Below are 24,569 nucleotides of genomic sequence, written 5' to 3'. Positions count from 1 at the left end.
AATTTCATAGCAAGATCCAACTTTGGAAAAGGTTTATTGATGATGTACTGCTTGTGTGGAATGGCACTTTGGAGAGATATAACAGATTCATTGTTTATTTGAATGACCACACTTTTTGGTATTGAATTCACAGGAACCATTGATAGGACCTCCATTTCTTGATGTCACGATATATGTGTCAGCAGGTCATTTGGAGACTAAAACTTTCAGGAAACCCACTCAAGTAAATTCCACAATATTTGCCAGTAGTTGCCATAAAAGATCAACTATCACTAACATCCCCATAGGAGAATTCGATAGAGCAAAAAGCAATTGCAGTAGGGCAGAGACCTATGAACAAAGATTTGAAGAAAGGGGGTACTCTAAAGGATGTGTGCGTCAAGCCCAAGAGAAGCCTCATTCTGTACTGAGGGAAGATGTAAAAGCGCATCCTCTCAAGAAACAGGGGTGAGGTTTATCAATACATATCCACATGAAAGCAATCTTATGTATCAGATGGTGCTACAAAATTGGCACCTATTGCTGTTTGACATGGATTTCAGCCAATACATGGAGGACAAACCTAAATTTGTCAACACTCATGCAACGTCAATCGAAAATAGACTATGCCCATCTTTCTTAAAACAGTCATAGAAATGAAGAGTGGCAGTGAATGGTTAAGATCTATCCTGAGGGGTTTTCGTAACTGTGGAACGTGCAGCGTATGTAGGTATGCATTATGCAATACCACAACGTTTATATGTCACGGGGGAATCAAAACAGACATTCAAGATTTTATCAAATGTAGATGCAAGTAAACAGTGTATGCAATTCTTTTTATCTGTAACAAGGTGTACATAGGCAGCACTATCCACAAACTGTCATATGAATTAGGGAGCACGTGTCCAGTCTGGGACGTCAAGACCCCAAATTGCCGTTAGAAGCTTATTGGCAGCAACAACACCGAATGGACAATATGGCAGATATCAAGTTTGTTGCCATACAGAACGTTTCATGTGGTAAAAGAGGTGGAGACATGGAGCAGTGTCTAAGACAGTTGGAATCTAAGACAATATGCAGAATACAATGCACAATGCTGGGACTTAATAAGGAACATGTAATGAATGTTTTCTTATAATGTGTTTCTTTTGTTGACTGACATGCTATGATTTTCTTTTGTAGATGTATGACTGTCAGTTTCAATTTACTGCTAGATTATTATCTGTTCTTGGGCTTGGGATATCTAAATCATTACTTTATAATGGATACTAGCCCATCACTGCCACCCATTCACGAAACAGGAACATAGGTCATACATTGTAGTGGTATGATAACATCTAAGATTATTTATGTATTTATTTATTTATTTATATAGTACTGATCGCCCGCAGGCATCGGGGCGCTTACATGTAGACATGTACATAGCTCGAGAAGGAGCCAGAATGAGGCGATGGGACAAAGACATAAAAATACCAGTTAACTGATTCAGTATGGCCTAGACGGGAGGTTACTTGAAAAGCTCCAGATAGAGGCTGCTCGGTTAGGGAAGGCGCTGCCTATGCTGAGTTCTTTCTTGTGTTTCAAGGGCTTTATGAGCCCATTAGCTTCTGATCTTAATGCCCTGGGCAGATGGTAAAAAGTGAGTTTGGACTTCAAATAGGCTGGTGCCTTGCCATATAAACACTTGTGAGTTAGGCACATAGACTTAAATTGTATGCGTGCCTCTATTCTCAGCCAATGAAGGTCGCGTCTAGCTTCACTGATGTGTTCACTTCTTGCTTTCTCTTTGACCATTCTGATGGCGTTATTTTGGACCAGTTGGAATTTTTGGATGCTTTGCTTACTAGCTCCTGCCAGGAGGGCATTACCGTAGTCCAGACGTGACATGACGGTCGCTCTTGCTATTGTGGTGCAGTTTTTCTCCCTCAATAGGGGTCTAATGGCTTTAAGTAGCCGGATGTAATAGTTGTAGTTTTTACTAACATACGTAGCCTGGACATCAGAGTTGAGGGATGCTGCCAACGTCATGTCAAATGTTTTATCTGTCACTGGAATATGGGTTTCTTTAATTTGGAAAACCTGATATTCAGCGGGGAGTTTGGCACAAGCCTTGATGGAGCCAAATACCATTAATTCGGTTTTATTGCCATTCAGGCACATCCAGTTATTGTCCATCCAATCTTCGATGTTTCCGTAGAGTGTATTTAGTATCGTACTATCCTTAGCGTAATCCCCACTCAGTTCCAAGACCAGCTGAGTATCTTCAGCATAGTTGGTAAAAAATATCTGGAATTGTTGTAGTAGCTCACATAGCAATCGGATGTACAAATTGAAGAGCAAAGGGGACAGAATAGCTCCCTGTGGTACCCCGCAAAAGATGTTAAATTCATTTAGAGATGTACTTGGAAATCCTTATTGACAATGTTGAAACAATGTTTAGACTGTCATGGGTTTTGACCCATTTTATTATAAAAGCGTGGTATCTATATTTTGTCTTATTTCTCAAATAAACCTTTTAAACTTGCAAAACAGAACTACTTCTTGGCTCAGTGGGGTCAGGGGGATTCTAAGAGAGGGGTGTTATATAGGGGTAGTCATCCAGAACTCATGAACTGGACATAAAGATGTATCAATAAGGGTTTCCATTCAGTATCCCAGACTAGGCATTGACTTAGCTGTAGTGTTGAATTCAATCTTCTTACAAATTGGGGGTTTGTCCGGGATTCCGGATTAGATCTATCACTTGTGCAGATTAATACAGTGTGCTAACTGACAAGATACATACATCCGGTCGGATCACCACGCTGTGTTACGCTGTAAAGCACTCCTTAAAAGGACGCTCTAAGGGAAAGGTCTGTTTTGCAAAAATAAAATACACACTTCTGTAAGTCAGGAAGGAACTCAAATTCCAGAATGATGACCTTGGTAGATATGAAAATAGCCAGAGAGCACTTCTTACATAAGCTATTTGTGAGAGGTGAGTGGACTCATCAGGACCAGACGGTCTGGTTGCAGGCAATCGCACCCCAGATCACTGAAACAGGGTCAGATATATGGAGAGTCCAGGGTCCCTTACATGTGGCCCTGAGTGAACTATATATGGCCCCTAAGGCCAAGGATGAGCACAACAAGATTGCCAGGGTAGCGGCATATTTATATTTACATATGGGAGTCATGCAGGACAAATGTGCTGAAGGCCAAGATCTGGCGAGTAGGCAACTGCTGGCATTACAGAAGGCCCAATCTGCTCTAGACTCTTCTGAGCAGAGGCTGCACAGAAGCCAGGAGTCCGAAAATGAGAGTAGACAGTACATCATTAAAATAAAGAAGGATATGGATATCCTGCAACAGGAAAAGACGGACCAGGATACCAGAATTCTGGCTTTGCAGAAGGAGCACCAAGACAGTCTGGACTCCTTACTGCAGAGCCAGAAAAAGCTGGAGCAACAGATCAATTTCAACAGGGCATGCACAGAGCAGGTAGCCACCCTGCAAATCCAACTAGACAGAGAGAAAGAGGAAAGCAATAAATTGATTTTGAAAGACCTGGATACCCAGGCAGAGTTTGATGAAGAACACCAGAAAGCTGGTGCCTTCCAAAGGCAAAGGGACGACTTGTCGGCACAGATGCAGACTCTTAGTCAGGAAAGGGATACCTTAGGCCAGGATGTCTGCCACTTAAAAAGGAAAATGGAAGAAAATCACCTGGCCCTCCAGGGACTGGGTGACCTCCAAAAAGAACACCAGAACTTGTTAGAGCACACCAGGAGGGTGGAGGATGCTCTGGCAAGAAAGGAGCAGGCTAATAGGGACACAGCTCAGGAGGTAACCCTCCTGCAGCAGAGACTGGCCCAGTACTCCAGGACCAATCAGGAGGCACAGAGAGAAAATGAGGCTCTCTGTCAGCACAATGATAGGCTCAAGCAACAGGTAGCGATGCAGGAGAGACTGATAGAGTCTAGTAAGGCCTTAACTGAGGAACGGAAAGTGCAGGCTCTTGCATTGCAACAGGGAGCAGGGGCGGATAGAGACCAGGTTCGCTGGGAGAGGGAGACTCCTGAGCATAACCTCAGGAGCCCTAGTACCAGAGGCCTTCATATCTCTCAGTCCCTGGACTCTGCCAACCCCATGTCCCCTGGCGCACATGAGCACCGGGCCACAGGGATGGCAGATTACTATCCAACCAGAAGTATGGGGCTCATAGGCCAGTACCTCCCATGAATGGAGGAGCGGGCATCCGGGTATGGGCACCCAAGCACAGTGCAATTTAGTGGGGAACCCCAGGAGAGTAGGCCCATTAAGGTCATCCTGAAAACTTCTGCCCAGCTAGGTCAGTGGGTGGGGTACCCATCAAATCCTGGCAGCAAGGAGGAATCTGAAGACTCCTCTGAACAGCGCAGGACACAGGAGACCAGGTCCCCACATTCTGCCAGCCATTCCCAGGCTCGCAGAATCCGGGAAAACCTGGAAGATCAGACAGGAACCTCTGGGAGCAGTGCCTCTGAGTCAGAGGATGAATGGACCAGGGTTACCCGAACCAAAAAGGCCAATAAGGCAAAAAGGGCCTTGCCTAAGGACCCATTGAAACAAATAAAGGCAATCAGGAGTGTCATCACTCCTTATCATAAGAACGCGAAGTATTCCGTTTGGGAACACTTGGAGCTGTTTGAGCAAATGATGGAGACTTTTCATTTGAAGGACAGCCAAAGCTGTATTCAATATGTAAAGTGGACCTTCTCACCAGAGTACTCCAGTTTCTTTGCGGGGCTGGAGGACCAAAATCATTCAAGGTGGTCCACATACAGGGCGGCCATCTTGAAACATTTTTCTGTGCACAGAAATCCCCAAGAGGCTCGCAAGGCAGCCTACAATTTGCAATGTGGGGAGGATCAGGCCCCACAAGAGTTTGTGCAAGAATTAAAGCGTGCTTTTGCGCAGACCACCAGAAGGGTGCGCACAGACAGCAAAGAGTTTGTCAATACATTTTTCCATGCTCTCCCTAAATATATAATGACCCAGCTCGTGAGAGATTTTCAAGAGAAAAGATCTTTAGACTGGGTCATTGAACAGGCTACTCGGATCTATGAGGTGCAGAAGCCTATCGAAAATAAAAATAACGCGCCGAAAAACCCCAAAACCAACAGCACCCCTGCTGCTGCCAAGGTGGCAGAGGTAAAGGTTGCCCCCGTTTTAGATTTGGAGATGGGGGGGCACCTAAAAACCTGCCTGCACCAAATAATTCACAGCCCAGAAGGCCCTCGGGCCAGTCACAGACAGGGAGTCGAGGAGGTAGTCCCACAAATGGAGTCCCTCGCTTCCCTAACTATGTAAATCCCCGCTATAAGGGAAACCAACCAATCCTGGGTTATGTGTGGACTCCTCCAGCCCAAGGGGGGGGATCCAGCCAAGCACCTAACCAAGGGAACTTCCCTCCCAACTTCCCACAGGAGGGCAGAAATTCTCCAAATCCTGGGCAGAACTTTTTTCCCAGGTATCCACCCAATTTCCAACCCCAAAACCATCCATCCTTCTTTCCCCAATTCCCTGAGCCCAGACAACCTAATCCGGGAGAGGGGAGGCCAAGGGTGGCGGGGTACCAAAATCTTCCCAACCTGGGGTACTACCAGAGAAGGGATAGCTAACCTTCCCGGGATCAGCCCAGGGGAGAAAATAGAGCCCCGTTTCAGCCTGAGCGGGTTTCACAACTTGAGCGCCAGGTCCAAAATATGGCACGAGATCTGGGTCACATACTGAGGGCTCAACAGAACCCTCAGATGAGCATGCCACCGCAGAATGCCCCAAACTCTGGACCTGGTGCTCCAGAACAATGACGGGGGCAGCACCCCGATAATCCACCGGTTCCCAGGGAGGAGGCACAAGGGGAAGGGGGGTGTAAAGCCTTGGATGAAGCCTCCTTCCCAACTTGTAAACTGCCCCTGGAAAACCAGGAACCGTAAACAAAATCTCCTACCCCTGAAAGCCTGCCTCCCAAGGAGCAGAGGGGGGGTAGGAGAAACAAAGGACCCAAACAGACCCACTTTGTGGAGGAGGTACAGGTCTTCCAATTTGAGGGAGAGGGATCCTCAGAAGATCCTGGGAAAAGGATCTTCTCCTTCAGAGATGGGGGAACTCCTCCCAAAGAAAAATGGGTCCCAAGGGATTCCAATCCAGACTGGGGAGATATGGAGACTGAGCTACCGCCGCCCATCATCTCATCCCAGAACCCACAATACCGAAATCCCCTGGTTCAAACCCATCCTGGTGACTGCTTCCAAAAAGGGGGGGGGCGGCCCAGAACCGGAACCAGGGGAACCCACAATGGCTCTGATCTCCAGATGCCTACTTTTTCTTTCATATTCCCAAGACTCTCCACAGAATTCTGCCCAAATCTTTTCTCTAGCAATGTCTAGAACCAGAAAGTTAGCTCACCAGTTGTCCAAAAATGTGCATTTTCTGTGCCCCCTTGAGGAGAAGGAGGGAAGATACTATGCCCCGGTACAAGTACAGGGGCAGGGTACAATTTTGGCACTGGTGGACACTGGATCCCAAGCTACCCTTCTGTCCAAAAGGGCCTTTGAGGAACTAAATGCAGGAATGGGGGAGAATTACCGAATTCCTCTCACCTCTCTTCCTGGACAACTGCAGAACTTTGACGGGAAGGAATTTCCAGTTGAGGGGACTGCAGACTTGGACATTAAAATTGGGCGACACAAGGTGAAACACCCGGTCATAGTAGTGACTCCAGAGGGCACCCCTTGTTTACTAGGGAATGACCTCCTGAGAAGGTTGTCACCCCTAAAAGATTGCGTAAACAAGGTCCTCTGGACCCAGACTAGCCGACCAATAAAATTAAAACAGAGTGTCAACCATGTTAGTTTAAACGGCACCTGCCACATGGTTGAACAAAAATCTGACCAAGTAGAATTTCACTTCCAGAACAACCAAACTCCAGACGTGGCAGTAACAGCAGTAGGACAACAGACTGGTGATGGGGGGTCCTCTCTATTTCTGAAAATCAACCTTCCTTCCAGTTTAAGGTGGTATTCCACACTGGAAGGAAACACCCTGAAATTCTTTACTAATCCACAATCAGACATTCCCACTCCTATAGTCCAGAAAGATGTGAAACCAGCTCAGAGCCTGGCTGATATTCAGCAAATTGGAGAGCAGTTGTTCATCCCTGTCCAGTTAAATGATGGGAAGGACTCTGTTCTCGCTCGAGTGTGTGTGAACAACGGTAAGAGCTTCATCAGCAAAGCCATGTTCCGCCAACTCCCAAAATACCCAGCCATTCCCACATTCAAACTGATAGACAAATGGGAAATGGACCTGGAAGCACCTAATTCCAAACATCTCCTGCCAAGCAGGTGTATGCTCAAAATCTCCATTGGCAACAAGAGCATAGTCCATAATTGTTGGGTCGTGCGAGACGTCACTGCCGCCTTTTACTTAGGCAGTGACATTCTCAATCGCTTTGCCATTAGTTTGGACCTAATAAACTTCAAAGCTTGGTCCCGATTAGCGGATAATCCCATGGGCTTTGATGATCCAGAAAAAGCATTTAGGTCAGCTCAATTGCTACCTTATGCAGTTGAAATTCAGATCAAAGAGGAAGTCACCATCCCAGAAAGGACCCGACAATTCTCCCTGGAAGTGAAAGTTAAAAGAGGACAGCATTTGAAAAACCCTGATGCTTACATACATCTAAACGCTTCTCTCCAACAGCAAGGGTTGGGGGTAAACCCAACTCCATTAGTCAACATAGAACATGACACCATTCTAATAGAGGTGGATAACAGCGACTTAAAGAGTATTACTCTAGCCGCAGGCACCATTATTGGAATGGCGGTTGATGACCGACATTTTTCCATCGATTTAGGAAATTAACTGTTAGGACCAATCCCCAAGGACTGTTTTGACAGTGACAGTGATGACAATACAACACCAGACAGGATTTTTACCCGGCATGGGGGGAACTTCCTGGTGTACACTTCCTGCCCCTATAGTAAGGAAGATGTGACTTGTGACTTCAGGAGGGATGATGTGATTTTCCAGGTCCATGAGGGTTGCCTTTCCCACCTGAGGCCTCCAGTCCAAATCAGCACTCTGACCAGGGACTTCTCCACCCAGCTGGAGGAGGCCGCTGAGATAGCCAAACCAGAAGTCTTTCCAGGCTTCAGGCAGATGGTGGAAGAGAGAGTCAACCTAGCTGATGCCTGTGTGACTCTGGAACAAAAGCAAAGGTTTAAACAAGTTTTCTTGGATTTCCAAGATCTCTTTGCGGTAGACCCATATGACTGTGGCCGCACCGACATCCACACAACAATCCCCACGGACCCTGGAATGACTCCAGTGTTTGTGAAGCAATATCGTTTGCCTCTCGCCTCCATGGAGTCCCTTACTGAAATAATTAAGAACCTTGAGTCCCGGGGAATAATACGTCCAGTACACAGCACCTTCAATAATCCGGTGCTGGGAATATTGAAGCCAAACAGCCAGTGGAGACTCTGCGCCGACCTTAGGGAGCTCAACAAACGGGTCCATAATTCCCGGTGGCCTCTGCCCTACATTGACCAAGGGCTGGCCCAGATTCAAGGGTCACGAGTATTCACTGCAATAGACCTGACCAATGGATACTGGACCGTGCCTGTCAGTAGGGAGGACCAATACAAACTGGCTTTTACCTTTGGGGGCCAGCAGTACACCTGGACCCGGACTCCCTTCGGATACCTCAACTCCGGCAATGAATTCAACATTTTCCTACATAAGGCCATGCCCGACCTGGGTGCGAGGGGTAACCTGGCTTATGTAGATGATGTCCTCATCAAATGCTCATCTGTGGAGGAACACATAGCGGAGATCCGTTATGTTCTGACACAGTTGAGGGCCGTCGGAGCAAAACTTTCCTTTCAGAAAGCACAGTGGTGTAGAACCCGTGTTAATTTCTTGGGGCATGAGATTACTCCTCAGGGTCTCTGTCCCCAAGAAAAGAAAGTGGAAGCACTCCAGAAACTGAAAGACCCCACAACTCTGCGGGAACTACGGAGCCTCCTTGGACTGACTAATTACAGCAGAAAGTTCATTGAAGGCTACGCAGAGATCACTAGACCCCTGATTCATCTCTTGAAGGGGGGGGTCAAGTGGGAATGGGGTCCAGAACAATCCGAGGCGGTAAGACAACTCAAAAGAAGCCTCTCACAAGCGCCTTGCCTAGCTTACCCTGTCAGAAACAAGGAGTTCTTCCTGGAGACGGGGTTCTCTAATACGTGCTTGGCGGCAGTATTATACCAAAAGCATGACACGGTCAATAAAGTAATCTCCTATGCGAGCAAAACTTTATCCTCTGTGGAGGAAAAATTCAACGATTGTGAGAAGGCACTCCTGGCAACGGTGTGGGCATTGAAGAATTACCGCCCGTTTATCCAGGGGGAACACATCATAGTGGATACTCCACACCAGCCTCTGCAATATCTCCAAAGTTACAGAATCCGGGCCGGAAATGTGAGTAATTCCCGAATTACTTCCTGGATTCTGTCAATGCCAGGCTTTCCTGTGGAGGTCAGATATGGCCAAAACAAGAAGAGTCCCCTCGCGCAAGGTCTGGCTGACTTGCATGATTGTGCCAGAGAAAACTGTCTCGAGGACGAAAGTCTCAAAATCAAGGACAACATGGAGGCATACCTTAATTCCCCACACAAAGTCTTTGAAGAAGACAAGTGTGAGGGAATGCCCACTGTCTATGTGGATGGATGCTCTTACCATGTTGACAACGACGGGGAGAAAGAACTGGTGGCTGGCATAGGGAATGCATGGGTGAAGGAGTTCCCAGAACCCTCCGCTGGATACAAAATTGGTCCCCGAAGTAGTCAGGTGGCAGAATTGATGGCTGTGCATCAGGCCATCCTGGTCATAATCACAGACTCGGATTATGTACGGAACGGGTTCGTGGAGCACCTGGTCAACTGGAAAACCAGAGGCATGTTTTGCGCTAATTAGAAACCCCTGAAACATGGTCAGTTAATCCAAAACATTGATGATCTGGTCACCTCGAATGGGATGACCATCTACTGGAAGAAGATCAAGGGCCATTCCAAAGTAGAGGGACCAGACAAAACTGGAAATGACTTAGCTGATCAGCTGGCCAAAACCGGGGCCATCCAAGGGGATCTAATCGAAATAGAGTCCCTGTTGGGGGAAATCTTGGTCACCACTATCACTAGGTCCCAGACAAGTGCTCACAATGATCTTTCAACTGCACAATGGAGTAAGGAGACCCCTGATGCTGATTTAATCACAGCTCAGAAGGGGGATCCAATTATTGGTAAGTTTTACCAACACCTTGAGGATCCTGAGAACTTTCCCCTGATGGATACCGATTACATTGGGAAAGAGGACCTAAGAGTGTTGATGAAACGTCCAAAAATGTTCTGAATCCAAGACGGTTGGTTGGTAAGGAAATCCCAAGCTGGCCATGATCAGTGGGTGGTTCCTACCTCATTCCAAAGCCTGATGTTAAGTCACGCCCATGATGTGGCCACCGCCGGTCATAGGGGGTTTCACACAACACTGGAAATCTTAAGAGAGGTTGCATACTGGCCACACATGGGGCAGCACCTCGACCAATACTTGAAGGGGTGTATTGTGTGTGCACAATTTCAGCCATCATCCCTCACACACCGTGCGCCTCTCCAAAAGAGGGGGATGACACTGCCATGGTCAGATTTGCAAATCGACTTTGTAGGCCCTGTGATTCGCTCGTCTAGAGGAAACAAGTACATGTTGACCGTTACATGCTTGTTTACCAAGTGGGTGGAATGTCTCCCAGCCCCAAACTGCAAGGCAGAAACAGCAGCTGCCCTGATGATTAACCACATTTTTTCCCGTTTTGGTCTACCTCGAAGGATTTAGTCAGACAGGGGTAGCCACTTCACCAGTGAAGTAATGACAAAGATGTGGGAGATACTGGGGGTCAAAAGAAAGCTACATATTGCTTACCGGCCAGCTTCTTCTGGAGCAGTGGAGAGATATAACCGAACCATTGTGAGCATCTTAAAAAAGTTTGTGGCAGATTCTGGGCCAAGTTGGGATATCCGATTACCCCTGGTCCTAATGGCCATCAGATCTACCCCTTCATCTGCAACCAAAATGTCGCCATTTGAGTTGATGACTGGACGCAAGATGGTGCTTCCCCAGCATTTACCCTACAGAACCCAAGAGCAAACGTTGATAAATGCCTCCACAACACATGAGTATGTGGAGAATTTAAGGAAACACCTTCAGCATGCTTTTGCCTATGCTCAGCGGAATCTAGAAAGATCAGCCGAGAGCATGAAGACCCACTATGATTTAAAAACTACCCGAAAGGAATATAATGTGGGTGATCGGGTCTATCTATACAATTTCCAAAGAAACCAGGCCAAACAGAGAAAATTTTTGCCTACATGGAAGGGACCGTTTGAAATTATAGACAAGATCTCCCCTGTGGCCTACAAGATCCGCATCCCCAAAGGTGGTTTGGCAGAGGGGGAAGACAAGTGGGTACGTATAAATCAGCTAAAGTGTTGCCATCCCAGGCACACTCTGCAGCAACTGGAGGAGTCCTCTGCAATACCAGAGGGGACCGCTCCAGATTAATCCAACCCTAAAATATCCCACAATATCTCTAAAATATTATACTCTTGTAAGCCACTGTCTTTGAATGATAACTTGTATCTCAAAAGTAAAATGTTAGGTATGTTAAAGTATGAAATGTATATGTCTGCCACACCATTAATAGTGGTGGAAAAATGTCTACGAATAGGTATTGCCGCTTTTCCTTTGTCGTTTTAGGAGAAAGAAAACCTGGAGACTGACCAAGGAGGACGATCCGGAGACCGGGAGCATAGACCCAAAGGGCCCAGGATACCGCCCAATCCTCCCATCAGGACCAGCAAGGAGAACTGATTGATCGACTGGAGGGAGGAAAAGATGCTGAACTGTGCCACCTACAGGATTGGAAGAAGATAATGGGGACAGACCAGCGCAAGGGCTCAAAACCTCCTTTGCACCCGACTTCCCCTCGACTTGAATCAAAGCGCAGTCGGGCGGGGGGATTTGTCATGGGTTTTGACCCATGTTGAATCAATAGACTGGGTAGATGTGGGGATGAGCTGTCGCCGCCCATTATTCTATCCCAGAACAAACTAAATCAATAGACTGGGTGGATGTGGGGATGAGCTATCGCCGCCCACATTCACGCCAGAATAGGAGAACTGTGCAGTTGGCACGAGACCACTCCAAAGATACAACCTTCTTGTGGGGAATTCATTTTCTTAATCCCAAAAATGGTTGCATTACCAGTACTCACCACTATCAGAAAGCCGGCGTTTTAAAACCACCAGACTTTTGTGTAAAACTGAACAAATGAAACAAAACCAGACAAAGGAAAGACTTGCTAAGAGGTGGATACAATGTAAAACTATATTCTGAAATGACTTGAAGGAAGTAATTATTTAATGTGTATGTAAAAAATGTAAGTGATTTAAACTGGGAACAAAAAGTGACATTTAGCTGAAACCTGGCTTAATGAAACTGAATTCTGCCTGACACCTACCCCCGACAGGAGTTGATACTGGATCAACAGCTGTGTTCCCAGGCCTGGCTGCCAGGCCTGGCTGCATCCTGAGGTCACATGGCCCTGTTGATTAGATTAGGGGTTGAGCAGCTGGGGACTACAGGGAGTTGAACAAAGGCCTGTCCTGGACTCAGGCAAATGTTATATTGGGGGGGCCGTAAAGTGGCTTCCTCTTAGGGGAAACTGGGAGGGGCAGTGCCTCTGCTAGCAGCTGAGCTTGGGGGAAGTGGATAAACCAGTTATTTCATCCTGTGATGTGGGAAGGCACACCCCTTTTTGACCAGGGCATAATTTTAAAAAGATAGATAACTCAAAGTGCAGACTTGTCAGAATTATATAAGTAATATCATTATTTTTGTGATTTTTCTGTGAACATTTTGAGATGCGTTAGGACCCTGTGGTGTATTCTGAGGGGTTGCTAGCGGAAAATAGGGTCTCACTCCAAATGTCTGCATGTTAAAAATCTGACACTTCATCAATTAATGTCCATACTCCTTGCGCACATGTGTGTAAATTTGGGTAAATGTCCGATATTGCAAAACCAGTTAAAAAGCGCAAAATGTTGTCATTTTTGAATGCAAGCCCCCAGGAAGATCAGAGGCGGACAAGCATGGACCATAAGGAATATATAATGTGCACATGTAATTTCAACAAATTGTATATCTGGGAAGGATGTATTTGAATCAAATATAGATTTGTGGGCAAACTGACCAGGGGAGGATCCTCTGACCCATAAAACCTACAACATCACTCTGACTAAAATTTCCTTCCCCCAATCATGGGAGAGGGGAGAATTGGGCCAATGACAAGTAGAGAGGGGCAGGCTTAGCTAGGCCCAGGCACACACCCATTTTCAAAACACATAAAAAGAGACTGCTGGGACAGGTAGAGACATTCAAATCCAGTTGCTGCGGAGCGTTTTGCCGTACCACACAACATCCAGAAGATACCAGTTCCAGACTGACTCCAGCTACATACTCCAGAACCTAGAACTTATACTTTAGAACCTAAATCAGAGGCCTAAAACCACAAGCTGAGTTCTCTGCAGAAGGCCTCAAATCATTGCAAGCTACTCACAGCCAGGCGAGCTGCTTGAATCCCTTGCCAAGAACTTTTGCCAGGACCAGTGCAGAGATCCAGGAGCCGTGCAGAGACCGCTCTATCTGGACCGACCAGACCAGAGATCCAGAGTGACCCAGACCGCTGTGAGCAGAACCAGAGAGCTGACCCAGATCACTGTGAAGTGCCGAGACCAGAACCGGAGTCCAGTCCAAAACCTGACCAGATCCGTGGCGAGGCCTATTTCAAATTTATATTGTGAGTACCTAGCAGAACTGTGCAGAACCAATCTCTTAGTTAAAAAAATCTAATCCAACCTATTTTAACCTAAGTAGAATAACCTCCTAGAAATCGTGTCATCTGTCATTTGTAAAGTTGCACAATTGTCACTTGTCAATTCTGAAGCTGCAAGCTGTCACCTGTCATTTTGAGTTTACTTTAACTCCGAAAAACTACCTTTATTTAATCGTCCGTATCTCTGGAACCGTTTGAGATAGGAACGGAATTTAACTTTCCTCTGAAAGCTTAGAATCCCAGCTTTCCAACGAACCTAGAACCCACTTGCTACTCCTTATACTTTTGCCGTAATTTGCCACGTGTAACCATCAGCAGTAATTTATTTTCTTGCTAAAAATTCGTTTGCCTCTTAATCACCATCTCTGAATCATTGCTAAAGTGAGCCTGAACTCATCCCAAATATCTCTCACTCACCCTGAACCTCCTAATGGGAATTAAAAGCATTTTCAGCATATTTCTCACTTCATTGCCACCACATTCAAAGCACTTGTGCCTGTGTTTTAAAACTCATACCGGTTTTCTCTAAGCTTGCTGGGGGAACTGAATTTCGTATTGTATTTGATTGCATTCCTGAGAACTGTGTGCGCCTCTTTCCATCTACTCCCATGTCTTACATTGCATAGGGGAGGGAGGTGAATTGCCAGAGAAAAAATGATTATATTATCTTTTGCTAAAATCATCTCAAGTATTTCTTTACTGCATTTTATTCCTCATTGCTTTTCCCTTGAAATCATAAAAGTATTTTTGCTACTTGATCCATCCTATACTAACTCCTCATTGATTAGAAAGAAGTGTGCTAGTGTCAGATTACCCATTGTTGATTAACATTATATTTATAAGGGCGATATCGATTATTAATTTATTATAAAAGCGTGGTATCTATATTTTGTCTTATTTCTCAAATAAACCTTTTAAACTTGCAAAACAGAACTACTTCTTGGCTCAGTGGGGTCAGGGGGATTCTAAGAGAGGGGTGTTATATAGGGGTAGTCATCCAGAACTCATGAACTGGACATAAAGATATATCAATAAGGGTTTCCATTCAGTATCCCAGACTAGGCATTGACTTAGCTGTAGTGTTGAATTGAATCTTCTTACAAGACCATCAATAATATGACAAGTGGGTTGCGAGTGGGTTAAAACAATGAACGCCGAAATGGCTTAGAATTCAAAGAAGTACATGTAAAGAATATCATATACATGTTAGGCTACCTACCCTCTAACCATATGAATGAGCAATATTATGTATTGCCTATAAAAAATGTATTAAATGTATATAAAGTATGTATTAGCTTTTGTGCCAGAAAGCAGAACCAGACTAAAGGCCTCATCACGAGTTGGGCGGTAACGCCGGCACTACTACCGCCGGTGCTATTAGCCCTACCGCCAAACCCCCGGTGCTATTAGCATCGGATCACGGGTTTGGCGGAACGATTAGTGCCCATTCCCCATTGGGCCCATTCGGGAATTCCTCATTCCCCATTGGGCCCAATGTGGAAAATTTGCACTATTAACACTAATAATACTATCGCACTAGTAATAGCACCGAGAATCGGCAAATTTGCAGCGGATTTCCCCCCGCCAAGGCCATGATCTGGCGGACCCTTAAATGCGGCGGTAATAGTGCTACAGCCGCATTTAAGGGTTACCGCTAGACTCGTGAAAAGGCCATAAATATAGTAGTTTGTGGGATTCCTGTTGGACAAGGTCAACATAACAATTCGACAAAAACAATATCAATAATATTATTATAGTTCCAAATTTCTGTAGGCTACAAGAAGGAATTCTATCACAGCAGAACAAAGGATTATCCTATATTCTTAGTTATGGTCAATGTCGCTTATCATTTACTATTATCTTTGCAATGTATGCATTAGTCTCAGTGCGCGGTAGTAGAATTAGACATTATTAGGTTTAACACAGCCTTATTTATCAGCAGGAAGATCCTTATGAATAAATGATGGATCAGAACATTGACGCTGCATTAGTTTAAAAAAACAGGATTTATTCAAAATTCTTTAAATGGTATTGGTTTTGGATAAATCCGCATTGCATGAAGGTTGTACTAGAGACTGATAAGAGAAAACAAAGACCATGTTATTGTATGCGTACATCAATTGACAGTGAGCTGCTTTTCCTTACAATACGGCAACGGATTAGACCGACATGAAGGTTAGTTTTGTGAATTGATAAGAGATCATACATATTGGCAAAATGTCTGGATGTGACATATGTGCAAATGTCTGCAATTGACAGTGAGCTGTGTCTTTAAATAATACGGCAATCAGGCTTTCAAGAGAGGCCGTCACTAGGTGCATCACGCACAGGTGATGACCCACATGACGACTCATTTTCTATGTAAAGGGATGTCAAAAGGCGCCTGCAAATTTGTGTCCGCAGATGCCAGATGAGGGCTGGAACCTTGGGATGAGAAAGGACCCTTGACAGATTGAGTTAGATTTATTGAATAAGGTAAGAGCACAAGACACTAAGAACTAGGCAGTGGTTTACTGATGCTGACATAATGAAGGATATGTGACGACTCTAATGGCATTATATTTGTTATAGGGAACCAATTATCAGGTGAGGGTTGCAAGCTTGGGATGAGAAAAGACACACAACGATATCAGTCAAAAGAATTGAATTTGGGTAAGCCCACGAAACCAAGTAACAGCTGGTGATTAATTGACACTGAAAGTGGAAGACATGAGATGATCTTAATGTTATTCTAACCTTTATAGGTTAACACTTAACAATGTGGAAACAACTGTTTCGCTTTTGAAATACTCATGAAGCCCTAATTGAAGACTGCATTGGGCACTACCATACAGGGCAGTTACTGCACTTCACTAAAAAGTGAGTAACTTTTGAAGCAACTACATGCCAGTATGATATATGGACAGAATAAATTACTAGATCCGCTTTCTACTTATAACGCGTGTGCTGGAATATCACTTTACTAAGTTTCCTTAAAGTCTGGAAAACCGCATTAGCATTTATATGAGTTATAGGAATTAGAATCTAATTACAGAGCGTAGTCATTCATTTTGGGTATTTTTTACCATGAGTTGTTGTCTTTGCAATGTTTAGTGGGTATCCGGCTTTCGGGCACATCAGCTAAATTAGGGTTTAAGAGCGTCACATTTTATGGTGCATTAGGTGCTCAGACTATTTAACCCTATAATGGAAAAAAGTGGAAAATTGGTTTCGAAGTTCTTTGAAATCGCGGTCATAGTGATGTGGGATATGGAGAGTTAATTCAATTTGTAAGGCATTTATTTATGACATAGATTTTTACAATTATTCTCATTGAATTACGTTATGTAATAGGAGAGAGGATTTTTGTTATGATAACAAATCATCAATTAGAAATATTAGATAGACCATGTTAGGATGAAATTATGCATTTGAGATTAGCGTTATTTTAATTGCTGTTTCCCTTGTTCTGTCTCTTCTTCTTTTTTCTTTTCTCTTTCTCTCATTTCCCATTTTTTCATTATAATTTTTGTTTGATATGATGCAATGTATTTATTGCCTTTTGTACCCCCTTATTTTGTCTCCATTCCAATGGATATCAATTATTTCCATTGCATGTAATGATTTCGTTTGACCAATGATGAATGGATATTTTTGATTATGTATAGAGTAACTACGAGCAATTTGGACACTGTTTAAGTATTGCCTTGAAAAAGACCATAATGGTAGAAAAAAGTGTTGGCAATTGTAGAGGAACCCTTAGTGTTGTAGATAAATGAATGCATTGGGAGAAATGGGAGAAAATATTTTCCTGAATACTATCTTGTGTTGTCTAAATTAAACAGGCTATCATTACTTATAATGAGCACATCATTGATTATAGTATTTGGACGAGCGCATTGAGCTTTGCTCATGTGTTTATCACAGTTCTTTATAGTTCACAGTTCTTTTCAGTGCACAGTTCTTTTACAACTATTCCACTCAGGAGGTATGTTTCCCTTCCCCAAGATTTCACACTCTTAAAATGCGGGTCTCTAGACTCATATTCACTTTATCCTGGTTTGCTCTCCTGCCAGGACTTCACAATATCTGCTTCACATTCAATTTGACCTGGTTTGTTCTCCTGCCAAGACTTCACAATATTTGATTCACATTCAATTTGGCCTGGTTTGCTCTTCTGCCAGGACTTCACAATATTTGATTCACATTCAATTTGACCTGGTTTGCTCTCCTGCCAGGACTTCACGATATCTGCTTCACATTCAATTTGACCTGGTTTACTTTCCTGCCAGGACTTCACAATATTTGATTCACATTCAATTTGACCTAGTTTACTCTCCTGCTAGGACTTTACAATATTTGATTCACATTCAGTGTGAGCACACGGTTGAGCACAAGGTAAGTGGCTAGACGTTGCTAATGATGCCGGTGCTTCCATGACCGGTCTGCCTACCGTGACCGCTGTACCCAGCAGGGTCAGTCCGGTTGGTCACGACGACTCCTGCAGGCAGACCTGTAATATGCCAGTACAGAAACAGCAGTGCCGGTAAGCTTACTGGGCACCCTTGTTTCCGGACTGGCAGGTTCAGAAGGAGGCCCAGTTTCTTTTCTTTGTGACAGATGTTCGCATTTGGAGTGATTTGTATTCTGGAACTACTGAATGTCCAGAACCTCAAACACTTGAGCCTAAGGAGATCACAAGGAAAAAGTTATGTCTTAAAACAAAATTTCATTTTTCATTTTCAATATGATATGATATGATATATGATATGGCATTTATAACGCGTCTATACACAAGTGTGCAATAGACACACATTTTGTAAAGATATGCACAACACAAATCAAAATGCATATGTGTGGGTTAGTATCAAAAGATGTGACTGGTATTACATGTACTGCTGCAAGAATAGCAGTATGTAATCATTGTCGACAGAAGAGTTTGGTGTTTCTGCTTCGGTGAGGAGTGGAACTAAAGCAGGTACTGCGTAGATGAAGCAGAACTGCTTTAGGCACAGAACTGTCATCAGGACACTGATTCTGGTGTAGACGATGCTCATTGAAGTGTGGACACGTGCACCTGAAGGAGTTAAAAAAAATGGGGGGGGTTGTTTAAAAGGTGATCAGAAACCAAATCAGATGACAAGAGCAATGCAAAAGGGAGACCTACCTAGTTTAGTGAAGGTGGCGTCATGACAGAGAAATTATTAGGTGGACGGCTGTCATCAGTACAGGCAGTGTAGTTTTAGTCAGATAGAGCAACTTTAGGTAACTAAAGAAAAATATATGTATACATATTTTTTAGACTATGAAATAGTTGATGAATAGGGGTTATTTACATTGAGAGCAGTAATGCCAGGTAACAGGAGCTAGGAGAAGTGGCATCCAGAGAAGATGCGAATTTTGAGAGTTGGAGTCTCTGACAATCTTCGCTGGTGGTTATTGCAGTAGTACAAAGAGCGGGTTGCCAGTAGAGTAAGCAATAGATAAAGCATAAATGCTCAGTACTGCCTATAGATACAAGGATAAAGGCAGCGTGGTGAGCTTAAGAGCACACGTCTAGGATGGCAGCTAGGTGATTAGCGCTAGTGACAGTGTCCCTATGTGGATATTAGGAGGTGTACTTAGACGTGAACCGCAAACCAGTGGAAAAATGGCAGTGCGTTGCGTGCCGGTCAAGGATGCGTATGTGTCGGACGGATGGAGCTTAGTCATAAAGTCATTTTCACGTGGGTACCAGGAGAACGACCCAAAGAGGAATACATCTGTTGTGAAACTAGGAGAGATGGTTGAACAAACATTGAAAGAAAGACATTCTTAATAAAATGATTTGAAACATTAAGAAACTATTGTGACAAATTACAGATGATAGAACTAGCGGTGTATCGTTCCAATGGTTTTGTAGGCAGAACAGGAGCAGCAGCTCCATCCGTCCGACACATACGCATCCTTGACAGACCACCATCCGTACAGGTCCCTACTCGGCATGTACAGCGTCCGCAATGCTCAATAAAGTTCCACCTTTTTAAATATAAGCCTGTTCCCGTCGTGCTGTAGGATTTGTTTTTATAACTATTTACAACAGTGAAAAAGAAACATATGTACAGGGCATTAATTTGACAAAACATCAATGTGAACATTAGCCATAAATAGGAAAAAAAAAATGTGGAAAACATTTTTCTTCTGTTTAAAAACAGAAGGGAGCTGTTCCTAAAAAGGGGTTCTTTAACCAAGACAGTTGTTTGTGAGGATCCTATGCAGACTTCGGTTAGTAGGTTAACAGTATACAGTAGAAGTGTGGTGGCAGAAGGTCATACATTATTGGCTAAAGAAGAGGTTCCACTCAATTGATATATTCAAACCTTGTTTGACAGAGTCCAATCGATAGATCTGTTTTTGTTCAAGTTTACGTAGGGCCAGGTCTCGGTTGCCACCACGAAATGGATTGTTGGCCGTTTGCAAGATGAATCACAAAATTTCATTGTGGCTGTGTTTTTTTGCCTTAAAATGTACAACTAGAGGTTGTCCTCTATTTGGTTCTTTACGCAGGATCTATGCTCGCATATCCGTTGTTTTATCTTACATTTACATTTGCCCACATAGATCAGGTTGCAGGGGCATTTAATAGCGTAGACAGACCACTTGGTCTTGCAGTTGGCAAACGTGTTGAATGTCCAAAGGTTGCTGTTGAGGTCGATGCTTTGTATGTTTCTAGTCAAGGAACAGACCGAGCAATTGCCGCATTTATAGTGGCCTTTAACAAGTGGAAGGTGCCAAAATGTTGTTTGTAGGTTTCTTTGAGTGTCAGATTCTTCATATGTGTTTACCAAACGGTCTTTTAGGTTCCTGCTGCGTTTAAAGGCAAATCTTGGTTTCTCAGGCTTGAAAGAGTCTGTGTAGAGTTTGTCCCAATGGTGGAGTACAACATTTTTGAGAGAGTTTTGTTTAAGATTAGAGACTGTTGGGCCTCATCAAGAGTCAGGCGGAATAGCACTGCAATTCCCGCTGAGCGGAATTAGCGTTACCGATGGGTCATGCAGCGGTGTTAACGCTGAATCGCAACCTGGCATTAACGCATCCCCCACTCCGGCGGTAACTAATACCGCCCAGCAGAAACTGCACCGTAACAAGGCACACCGTCAAAACATTGGTGCTAATAGCGCTACCGCCAGCGTCCCTGGTGCTATTAGCGCTGGCGAAAATAGCACCGGCGGCAATAGCGTTGGCTGTTTTACAGTCGTCGGAATTTGCACCAGCTCAAGCAATATTGACAGCGCTAATTCCGTCACCGCCACTGTTAGGGTTTACCGCCCAACTGGTAATGAGGCCCTGTGTGTCATCAACTTAGTTTCTGGGTCGAAATGCTGTTTATAGTAATTATTATAATAATTAGCTATTTATATATTGCTTTTATGCAAATCGCTTTACATAGCACATATTTTCATAGATTAGTTACTATATTAAACTACAGTAGTCTTATTGCTATAATATGGACAACTGGGTTGCATTTTAGAAAAATGCATCAAGGTTGTCCTGGCCCAACACACACCGTCGCTGAGTGGAGTTGGCTCATGTCATAAACTCTTTTGCTCGGTAGCAGTAACATTCTTCACAACCCATATGATTTGGGCTACACACTGCAACTGGCCCACACCTCATTCTGAGCATTGTGTTGTTGTGTGGGGTGAAGCTGTGCATTGTGTTATTATTGACTAATGAACTAATCTCTTCATGAGGTTCTGAAGACCGGTCTTCATCTCCTTGTTCCTCAGACTGTAGATAATGGGGTTCCACAATGGGGGCCCGACCGTGTAAAACACAGCAACCATTTTCTCCTGATTTGCGGAGTGTTTGGGCACCGGTTTCATATAAATGAAGATCGCAGTCCCATAAATTATGGAGACATTGATCAGGTGGGAGGCACAAGTGGAGAAGGCTTTGGATCTGCCCTCAGCGGAGCGGATTCTCAGGATAGCTGAAAGGATGTAGACGTAGGAGATGAGAATGGCGATAACAGGCAACATGAGCGCAAATATTGCAGATAAGATAATAATACATTCTATGGCAAAGGTGTCCACACATGCCAATTTTACAAGAGACGTAACTTCACAAAAGAAATGGTTAATAACATTGTGACCACATAAGGGCAATTGCAGTGCCATAACTATCAGTGGGAGGGGCAGAAGCAGGGCAGTCAACCAAGAGGTGGCCACCATTTTGATACATGTTGATGTGTTCATTAAGTTTGAATAATGCAACGGGAAGCAAATGGCGACATAGCGATCAAATGCAATGATTGACAGGAGGAAATTCTCCGTTATCACCAGGAGCAAGTAAGTGAAGATCTGAACTGCGCATCCAGAGAAGCTGATGATCCACCTGTCCATCAAGAGGTGCACCAACATGTTTGGGATAAAAACAGATGCATACATAATATCCAGCACGGAAAGGTTGACAAGGAAGAAGTACATAGGAGAATGAAGACGAGGCTCGTGGATGCATACAGTGATCAGGAGGATGTTTTCACTGATAGTGGCCAGGTATATCACCAGGAATATCGCAAAGAGAGCTACCTTCACCTGTGGCTTGTCCGAGAGTCCCAACAGAATGAACTCAGTCACCACACTTCCGTTCCATTTCTCCATTGTGGCTTCTCCCTCCTATCTGTATCAAGAAAAAAACAACAAGACAGTAATATCAATGCGCTTTCTTGTTATTGGTGTTAGCACATATGGTGATGCTTAAGCTTCACCTTGTGCCAAAGAGAGAGCACAGAGAAGTGAAAGCTTAAGAAGCAAAATATGTAGTTGGCATCCCACAGGGCAATGCTCTTGGCAAGGTCATTATTTTTCTGCCCTGCCACTCACCATTCTTCCTTCTAAAGGCATGTCTCAGCACAGGCACGAGTCAATAGAAGAAAACCACAGAGCCCTTAATTTAATCGAGACTGAGACATTGACCTAGTCCCTTTTCCTCTCTCCTCTTCCAAGTCCCTCTTCCACATCACACTTTCTCTTCATGTTTAAGTTTCCTAGTCCCTCAACCAAGACCTAATTCCTCTGGTTTTCCCGTTCCTTCCTTTGCGCAACTCACTTCTGTCCTAACTATCCTTTCCGCCTATACTTCCCATCTTAGACTGTCTCCGGCTGCTCTGATCTTTCGCTCGCTCACAGCCTCCGCCCGCACCGTTTGTTCAGTACGTAGCGTTCTTACTTTCCTTTTCTTTCATGCTTCCTTATACTTACAAGTTACTCGTGGTGTTGCTCCTTCATCTCCGGTAAGTGGACTCTGTTAGGCAGAATCCTGTGCAGTGCCCTTAGGGACCACTACACACAATTAAGACTACAGGTGGCATACAAGTTTTACCTTTGGTACAAGCCTGTACTACTATGTCAGAGTGGTAGCAGTGATGGAGCAGCCAGGCTTATCTCAGGAGTATATGAGCAGTAGCATAGATTACACAAAGGGACCACAATTACTGTGACTCAAGCAAACACTGACTCAAGGTTTCAGGTAGAAAAATATAAGTACATTTATTTTTAAACTATTCGTTATAAACACAACACTTCTATTAAACTTAAATAAAAACCACACATTAAATATACTACAACTAACCAATTCACTTTGTACAGTAAGTCTCAAGGTAAGTACCCTGTGTTTGAATGAACCGGTGTTACGAACAAAACACGTTACCGCGAATACGATTTCAATCACTTTTTGACAGTTCGGTCTACTAAATCAACGCGTATCCGTGACATGAAATGCTGCCGGGGCAAAAACACACTTAGCACCTGAGATACCCAGAGGGAGTTGGAGGCAAAAATCACAGGCAATATTTTGGTTAGGCAGACAGAATCGAGAAACACTCAGAAGCAGGAGTTCAAATGTCAAAGGGCCAGAGCCAGGGTCAAATGACACCGGGGGCCTGTTGCCGAAGATCACACAGTCAGACAGTTCATGATTCAACCTAGCCAAAAGTACTTCAATATTGTCAATGATCATAAGCAAAAGTTATAAGAAGGAGGGAAGACAAGGGCAAGCCTTGGAGATGAAGAAAAGGGATTTACCCAGTTTCCTCAAGCAGAACACAATACCTTGTTCCTTGTTGCAGGTGGTGCCCTGACAGTTGTTCCTGTTGGTTTCCCACAGACCCACGATTCCTGGAGCTTCATTGTGAAGGAGGACGTCTGAAGGGGGTCTGCACCACACAGGGATGAGGCCGGCAGCAGCGACAAGGAATAAAAGGTGTGCTCCTTAAAAACAGGAGAGGCTCTTCAGATGGCTATCCGGACCACTACAGCAGCGTGCAGCGATTTCGAGCAAGGAAGAGGATCCTCTGGCTGTGGAAGATGAGCTGGTTATCCCCACCAAGCTCAAGGGAAGAAGATTCCGGACTGGATCTTCTCTAAGTCGTGAAGGGAAGATAGCTCAGAACTGCAGCACGGCTTCACCGGGACGGGGTAGTTGCAGCAGCCGTCCTTCTCTCCGCTTCTCTTCGGTTCCTTGTAGTTCCAGTGGCGACTCTCTGACTTCTAGCCCAAAAGACCTGCCTTTTATGCGAAAAACCCCCATTCACACAGCCTGGCTGTCAATCACCCAGCAGGGGGGTTGTCCAGCCCGGACAACTACCCTGGCCAATCATGACAAA

The 24,569-nt window shown here is 44.4% G+C and overlaps 1 protein-coding gene across 1 annotated transcript; it reads right to left on the bottom strand.

Moving 5' to 3' along the window:
* Nucleotides 1-21,633: 21,633 nt before the first annotated feature.
* Nucleotides 21,634-22,566, bottom strand: LOC138452740 (olfactory receptor 2B6-like). The gene has a single exon (XM_069605088.1). The coding sequence runs from the start codon at nucleotides 22,564-22,566 to the stop codon at nucleotides 21,634-21,636; it is 933 nt and encodes a 310-aa protein (XP_069461189.1).
* Between the last annotated feature and the right edge of the window lie 2,003 nt (nucleotides 22,567-24,569).

The sequence above is a fragment of the Ambystoma mexicanum genome, chromosome 4p, assembly GCF_040938575.1.
Source record: "Ambystoma mexicanum isolate Mex_15411 chromosome 4p, UKY_AmexF1_1, whole genome shotgun sequence".
Classification (NCBI taxonomy): domain Eukaryota; kingdom Metazoa; phylum Chordata; class Amphibia; order Caudata; family Ambystomatidae; genus Ambystoma; species Ambystoma mexicanum.
Note: the sequence above shows the minus strand (reverse complement) of the source record. Positions and strands in the feature narration are given on the sequence as shown.

Bases quoted from the DNA above. Each gene is read 5' to 3' on its own strand.
- LOC138452740 (XM_069605088.1), bottom strand. From the start codon at position 22,566: ATGGAGAAATGGAACGGAAGTGTGGTGACTGAGTTCATTCTGTTGGGA.